The sequence below is a fragment of the Diaphorina citri genome, unplaced genomic scaffold (assembly GCF_000475195.1).
Source record: "Diaphorina citri unplaced genomic scaffold, Diaci psyllid genome assembly version 1.1 scaffold141, whole genome shotgun sequence".
NCBI classification, from domain to species: domain Eukaryota; kingdom Metazoa; phylum Arthropoda; class Insecta; order Hemiptera; family Psyllidae; genus Diaphorina; species Diaphorina citri.
Window position 1 is genome coordinate 306,599 of NW_007377578.1, and position 7,337 is coordinate 313,935.

The 7,337-nt window shown below is 35.0% G+C and overlaps 2 protein-coding genes across 2 annotated transcripts in view; one reads left to right on the forward strand and one right to left on the reverse strand.

Annotated features, from left to right (window-relative positions):
* LOC103504937 (coatomer subunit alpha-like) overlaps positions 1-2,056 on the reverse strand; it is a gene marked incomplete in the record, with an annotated part of 35,019 nt that extends 32,963 nt beyond the window's left edge. Inside the window, 6 exon segments of the mRNA XM_026820358.1 lie at positions 43-174; positions 421-609; positions 924-975; positions 978-997; positions 1,244-1,432; positions 1,680-2,056. Of these exon segments, the coding sequence (XP_026676159.1) occupies positions 43-174; positions 421-609; positions 924-975; positions 978-997; positions 1,244-1,432; positions 1,680-1,887 (790 nt within the window).
* A 177-nt stretch (positions 2,057-2,233) lies between these two features.
* Positions 2,234-4,361, forward strand: LOC103504931 (peptidyl-prolyl cis-trans isomerase NIMA-interacting 1). Its single transcript, XM_008469234.3, has 4 exons — positions 2,234-2,399; positions 2,991-3,188; positions 3,366-4,012; positions 4,096-4,361. Exons 1-3 carry the CDS (start codon positions 2,345-2,347, stop codon positions 3,584-3,586), a joined length of 474 nt encoding a protein of 157 aa, XP_008467456.1. The 5' UTR covers positions 2,234-2,344; the 3' UTR covers positions 3,587-4,012; positions 4,096-4,361.
* The last annotated feature ends 2,976 nt before the right edge of the window (positions 4,362-7,337 follow it).

The window sequence follows — 7,337 nt, forward strand, 5'->3', positions numbered from 1 at the left end:
CCCAAATAGGATGTTTTGATTTCATTGATAAGACAAGCTTACCCATTCCAGGAGCCACATTTTTCTTGCGGAGTCCAGAAATGTCCCACACTCTAATTGTTTGATCAAGAGATGCTGACACAACAATGTCGTCAGTAGGATGGAACTGAGCACACATCACATAGTGGTTGTGTCCTGAAATGACAGAAGAGATGAGAGATTAAATATTAATCAATATATTAGGTTTGTATCTCCTTAAATAGTTTACTTAACTATAAACTTGGTTATTTTTACATTTTCCCCCCTATCACATGAGATTAGTCCTTGTAGTTTTTATTATTACTTTCAATTTATTATGGTGTGTCATTTTCACAATTTTATTTGACACTAGCCCCTTTAATACCTAGTGATCCTCACAAGGTCCCACCCACATATACTCACCTGTAAGAACACAAATGCAATTTCTGGATTGCCAATTCCAAATACGAATGGTCTGATCATCTGATGCACTCAGAATCCATGGATATTCATGATGAAAGAATGTTGTACGGATGTAATCCAAGTGACCAAGTAGGGTGAAAATACATTTCCGTTGCTTGTAATTCCAGACTTTGATTTTATAATCATCACCTGGAAAATAATAAAAATATTAGTTAATATTGTCCAAAATAGGTATGATTACTTATGAAATGTAAGGGGTAACATTAAAAGATCAAGTACACCAAAAGTGTGTTTTTTTTTGTACCTTCCAAGTTTGCACCCTCCTTTTTTGCATGGTCATTATTATTGTCATCAAGCTGGTGTAGAATTTTGTGAAGTAGAAAGCATTAGAGGTGCTAAATCATGGGTTTGATTCCCACCCAAGACAGACTTTATCCTAAACAAACAGGGTTCATTCCTGCTTTCTGGAATGCAGCCCTGGTAAGCCATTACAATCATCTTACCTCCGGAGACAAATATGGGCTGTTGATTGTGAAAGCATATGCCCCTCACTGGCACATCACATAGTGGTTGTGTCCTGAAATGACAGAAGAGATGAGAGATTAAATATTAATCAATATATTAGGTTTATATCTCCTTAAATAGTTTATTTAACTATAAACTTGGTTATTTTCACATTTCCCCCCCTATCACATGAGATTAGTCCTTGTAGTTTTTATTATTACTTTCAATTTATTATGGTGTGTCATTTTCACAATTTTATTTGACACTAGCCCCTTTAATACCTAGTGATCCTCACAAGGTCCCACCCACATATACTCACCTGTAAGAACACAAATGCAATTTCTGGATTGCCAATTCCAAATACGAATGGTCTGATCATCTGATGCACTCAGAATCCATGGATATTCATGATGAAAGAATGTTGTACGGATGTAATCCAAGTGACCAAGTAGGGTGAAAATACATTTCCGTTGCTTGTAATTCCAGACTTTGATTTTATAATCATCACCTGGAAAATAATGAAAATATTAGTTAACATTGTCCAAAATAGGTATGATTACTTATAAAATGTAAGGGTAACATTAAAAGATCAAGTACACCAAAAGTGTTTTTTTTTTTTTTTTGTGAAGTAGAAAGCATTAGAGGTGCTAAATCATGGGTTTGATTCCCACCCAAGACAGACTTTATCCTAAACAAACAGGGTTCATTCCTGCTTTCTGGAATGCAGCCCTGGTAAGCCATTACAATCATCTTACCTCCGGAGACAAATATGGGCTGTTGATTGTGAAAGCATATGCCCCTCACTGGACCTTCGTGCTCGTCGAACTTTTCCAGCAAAGTGTTCATTCGGTAATCCCATAGCTGAATTACACCATTGTGTAAACTGGATAAAATCCATGGCCTTTTTGGATGGAATGAGAGCCCCTTGACTCGGGCTGACTTGGTTTCAAACTTTGTTAACATGTTTTTTGATAGTTATCGAGACAGAATTTTAATGCGAACAAATTGAAGACCTTTAATAGACCAACATACTTCCTGTTATCAGTACTTTTCACTAATACATACGCTGGAAAACTTGATTTTTCTTTAAAAACTTTGGAAAAATTGAATTTGAAATTTGTCAGAATCTGAAAAATCCCTTATCAACACGTCATTTCATCATTTGTTTACATTTTGAGGAGCACCGTGTGAAACGGTATTACAAATCCTCTTTGGACACCGGTGGGGAAACCACCGGTGTTATGAAAACCGGTGAATTCGCTTAATTCGGTGGAAATAAAAACGTAGCCACCGAACAAGAATTCCCTACAAGAAACAAGAATCCATCCAAAAAGTGCTAAAAATTTATAAAATAAAGCAAAAATCCAAAAATTATCTGCTTGTTCTTTATTTTGAGGAAAGTTCTTGCTCAAAGTACATAATGGGTGATGAAGAATTACCAGCCGGATGGGAAAAGAGAATGAGCCGATCTTCTGGTTAGTTATAACATAATCAAAAAAAATTACTGTATACCTAGCTCACAGGTACAGGTATTTGATATTCTGTGCAGTAGAGGAATTAAAGTATTCTGAACTAGGTATTTGACCATTAAATTATAAGGGTACTCCTTAGAATTGTGGTCTATTGATCAAATGTTGAGTGGTTGAGCCTAGTTACCGCTCACTTGGAACTGGGGACTTCTTGGTTTGGCACAGAAAAAGAATCTATTTTAGCTATTATGCAAAGTTTCCCTGCTTTGATCCAAGTAAAAAACCACTACTTGGTTCATGTAGGATGAAGGTACTTATTGGCACAGATACAAATGTAGAAAGCTGAGAGGAAATAAATTGAATAAATATTGATAAATTTATGTCTTTTTCAGGCCATCATTATTATCTGAACATTTACACAAAGGAGAGTCAATGGGACAGTAGAAAGCTGAGAGGAATTAAATTGAATAAATATTGATAAATTTATGTCTTTTTCAGGCCATCATTATTATCTGAACATTTACACAAAGGAGAGTCAATGGGACAGATGAGAGGAAATAAATTGAATAAATATTGATAAATTTATGTATTTTTCAGGCCATCATTATTATCTGAACATTTACACAAAGGAGAGTCAATGGGACAGACCTACAAAACCAGCAGAAGCTAGTGGAGGTCCAGAGCAAGTACAGTGCAGTCATCTACTGGTCAAACATAAGGAATCAAGAAAACCATACTCTTGGCGAGATGATAACATTACCAGATCCAAAGAAGAAGCTATTGAGCTAGTCAAATGTAAGGTTTTTTTTTTACTTTCCTTACTTAATCATATGCTCTTAAAAAAACTTTTTTTTTTTTTTAGCTAAGGAAAATTGCTTTAGGAAGGCCAGTTTTCAGTACTATTCATTACCCTCTCCTCTGAAAAAATTGTACTCATTACTTAATACTTAATATTTTGTACTCTCTTTTCAGCTTACAGAGAGCAAATCAACACAGGCAAAGCATCATTTGGAGAGCTAGCGAGTAAATTTTCAGACTGTAGTTCCGCTAAAAGATCAGGGGATCTTGGTCCCTTTGGCAGGGGCACTATGCAGAAACCTTTTGAAGATGCTGCATTCTCGTTGAAAGTTGGTGAAATGAGTGAGCCAGTTCTCACCGAGTCTGGTGTACATATCATTCTGCGCACAGCTTGAACTATTTTTCCTCTTGTTAATATTTAAGTTTAAAATTAAGGTTTCCAATCATAAGAGAGAGGAATGTATTTTTTTGGAATGTGGACCATTTGTCAAGAGAGAAAAGAGATCATTAACACCCTCATGTCTGGCCAAATTTATCCATCACCCTTATAAAGTTCACTTGGAAATGAAGGTGTTAATTACACTCTTGGAACATCCTTTGATTAATATACCCAAACGAGAAAATATTTACCTACTAAAAACGCACAGTGAAAAAAAAAAATATACCAATATAAGATACCTACCTATGTATTTGTCTGCTTTGATGACCAGAGTAACTGTATGAAAGCCTGATAAATTCTTGTGTATGCAATGTGCTACGTAAAAAAAACTAATTGAAAAATGTATTCTTGTGATCCTATCACTTTATTTTGTAAGATTTAGGTTGTAAGTTATAAAATGATATGACTATTACCTACCCAATAATAATGAAAATTTTCTGTAGATTGTGTCGTTTCTTGGACTAGGTTGTAAGTTATAAAATGATATGACTATTACCTACCCAATAATAATGAAAATTTTCTGTAGATTGTGTCGTTTCTTGGACAAGGTATCACGTTACATTTCGACGGGTTTATTATCATCCTCCCTTATTTTATTAGGAGCGAATTGCCTGTCCTTCTTACGGGAAGAGGGCTATGTGTTTTGAAATGTTCAAATTATTCTTTGAAGATCCTCATTTACCTCTAACCATTCCACTCGTGTTATAACCAAAATGGTATTCTCTTGAGCTTATGTGTTTTGGTTATAGGGCATAATGAAATTTCTGGTCCTAGGCTGATTGCCTATATAAAATAAAGCACTGCTTTTTGATATGTAGCATTCACCAAATATTTTTTGTCAAATTTGAAGAAAAAAAAAAATGTTGAACTTTGGGAATAACGATAAAAAATTGAAAAATCATTTCCCCACGATTCCTAGTTTGTAGATGTACATTGTACATACATAAGTTATTAGTTAACTAATAAGTAGTACCCATCTATCTATTTTAAGTTTTATTCCATTCAGAACGCAATGTCCTATATTCTTCCAGCATGCAATATGTATGTATTTAGTGTTGTAATAAAAAATCATAAATAATCGCTACATTTGAGAACATTTTTATTACCGTAGTTTTTAGGATACCTACCGACCTACTAAAAGGTTAAAGTGCCAGAAAAAAAGTTCACTATATCTAGTTATAATGCCAGTTGTAACTTGAATTTAAATTTGGAATTTCCAAGTTGGTATCTACCAATCAAATGGTTACCTTCTTATTTACCAAAGTTAGCTTGAGTCTTTTTTTTTTTCGAACCCTGGACTCCTAAATGTGTGTCTAGTAGACACTGTCTACACATAGTCGGCCGGCCATCGTTCGATGTCGACTGAACTGTCCACACTGCCCCGATAACATAGATTCAACTCGTCGATCGACGACCGGTCGACTATTTGGGCACACCTTGAAATTCGAGACTTGAACTCTACCTTTGTCTTGACAAAACAACCTGGACTCCATGAATCCAATCCTGTTGTAAAGTACTTTAACAAACAACTCTTACTGCAGCCGTCATAATAGACCGTGTCTTATGTTTATAAAATGATATGCCTATTACCTACCCAATAATAATGAAAATTTTCTGTAGATTGTGTTGTTTCTCGGACGTTACATTTCCACGGGTTTATTATCATCCTCCCTTATTTTATTAGGAGCGAATTGCCTGTCCTTCGTACGGGAAGAGGGGTATGTGTTTTGAAATGTTCAAATTATTCTTTGAAGATCCTCATTTACCTCTAACCATTCCACTCGTGTTATACCCAAAATGGTCTTCTCTTGAGCTTATGTGTTTTGGTTATAGGGCATAATGAAATTTCTGGTCCTAGGCTGATTGCCTATATAAAATAAAGCATTCTCTTGAGCTTATGTGTTTTGGTTATAGGGCATAATGAAATTTCTGGTCCTAGGCTGATTGCCTATATAAAATAAAGCACTGCTTTTTGATATGTAGCATAGACAGATACGAATAGACACTACCAAATATTTTTTGTCAAATTTGAAGAAAAAAAATGTTGAACTTTGGGAATAACGATAAAAAATTGAAAAATCATTTCCCCACGATTCCTAGTTTGTAGATGTACATTGTACATTCACCAAATATTTTTTGTCAAATTTGAAGAAAAAAAAAAATGTTGAACTTTGGGAATAACGATAAAAAATTGAAAAATCATTTCCCCACGATTCCTAGTTTGTAGATGTACATTGTACATACATAAGTTATTAGTTAACTAATAAGTAGTACCCATCTATCTATTTTAAGTTTTATTCCATTCAGAACGCAATGTCCTATATTCTTCCAGCATGCAATATGTATGTATTTAGTGTTGTAATAAAAAATCATAAATAATCGCTACATTTGAGAACATTTTTATTACCGTAGTTTTTAGGATACCTACCGACCTACTAAAAGGTTAAAGTGCCAGAAAAAAAGTTCACTATATCTAGTTATAATGCCAGTTGTAACTTGAATTTAAATTTGGAATTTCCAAGTTGGTATCTACCAATCAAATGGTTACCTTCTTATTTACCAAAGTTAGCTTGAGTCTTTTTTTTTTTCGAACCCTGGACTCCTAAATGTGTGTCTAGTAGACACTGTCTACACATAGTCGGCCGGCCATCGTTCGATGTCGACTGAACTGTCCACACTGCCCCGATAACATAGATTCAACTCGTCGATCGACGACCGGTCGACTATTTGGGCACACCTTGAAATTCGAGACTTGAACTCTACCTTTGTCTTGACAAAACAACCTGGACTCCATGAATCCAATCCTGTTGTAAAGTACTTTAACAAACAACTCTTACTGCAGCCGTCATAATAGACCGTGTCTTATGTAAACACTCTTACGACTTGGGTTATCAAATCAGTTGTTTTATACTCCACATTCTAACCTGAATGTTCAGAAGAAAGAACCTTAAGTTTTGGAGTTTCGCTGAATAACTGAACATGTTGTTTCTAAACAGAATTTTTTTTTCCAACTCTTGAAACTTTACTGTCTTGGAAGGTAGTTTGGAAGATTACCTGTCTTGTAAGCGCTAGGTCGCAGGTTCGATCCTTCAAAGGCACATTACTTGTCTTCTTCTTTACCGTACTTCTTCTTAAAAAAGCTTTATACCTTCTGTACCTGGTGATTACAGCAATTATCTACTTAGATACTACAATCTTTTCCTTCGTTTGCTTACTGCAGTTCAATCTCATTTTTTCACTTTCTTTTTCTCGAGAAACAGTACCTAAGTTACCTATAAGTTGTTACATACGTAGATATCTCTTAAACCCAAAGAGATCTGACTAGCTTTCTATCCTGTCCTTTCTCTCCTCGATTTCCGGGCGATAAGACCTTCGTTGTAACAATTCCTTGTATCAAACCTTAAAATTAAAATGATAAAAATCCGGGTAGAAATGGTACATTCAACATTGTATTATCTATTATCCTGGCTTAGCTTCACCTATGAGTATAACAGAGATGAGTGATAAAATGTCATGAAATATGAGTTGGTACCACACAATACGCTACATATGCTCTAATATGGTTTCAAACTCAGTTCACGATATGATATGCCGATCTGAGACTGAAAGTAAAAATCACATCTAGGTTAAACCTATACCTACCTACCTACTCGCCACATAAACTTTTTGTACCGAAATCCTTTTACATAGTATGGTGTCAACCAAAT

Excerpts from the sequence above, each read along its gene's own strand:
- LOC103504931 (XM_008469234.3), top strand. The coding sequence starts at position 2,345 with ATGGGTGATGAAGAATTACCAGCCGGATGGGAAAAGAGAATGAGCCGA. Across the intron at positions 2,400-2,990 it reads GAGAATGAGCCGATCTTCTG|GCCATCATTATTATCTGAAC; the intron begins GTTAGTTATAAC and ends TGTATTTTTCAG. Across the intron at positions 3,189-3,365 it reads AGCTATTGAGCTAGTCAAAT|CTTACAGAGAGCAAATCAAC; the intron begins GTAAGGTTTTTT and ends CTCTCTTTTCAG.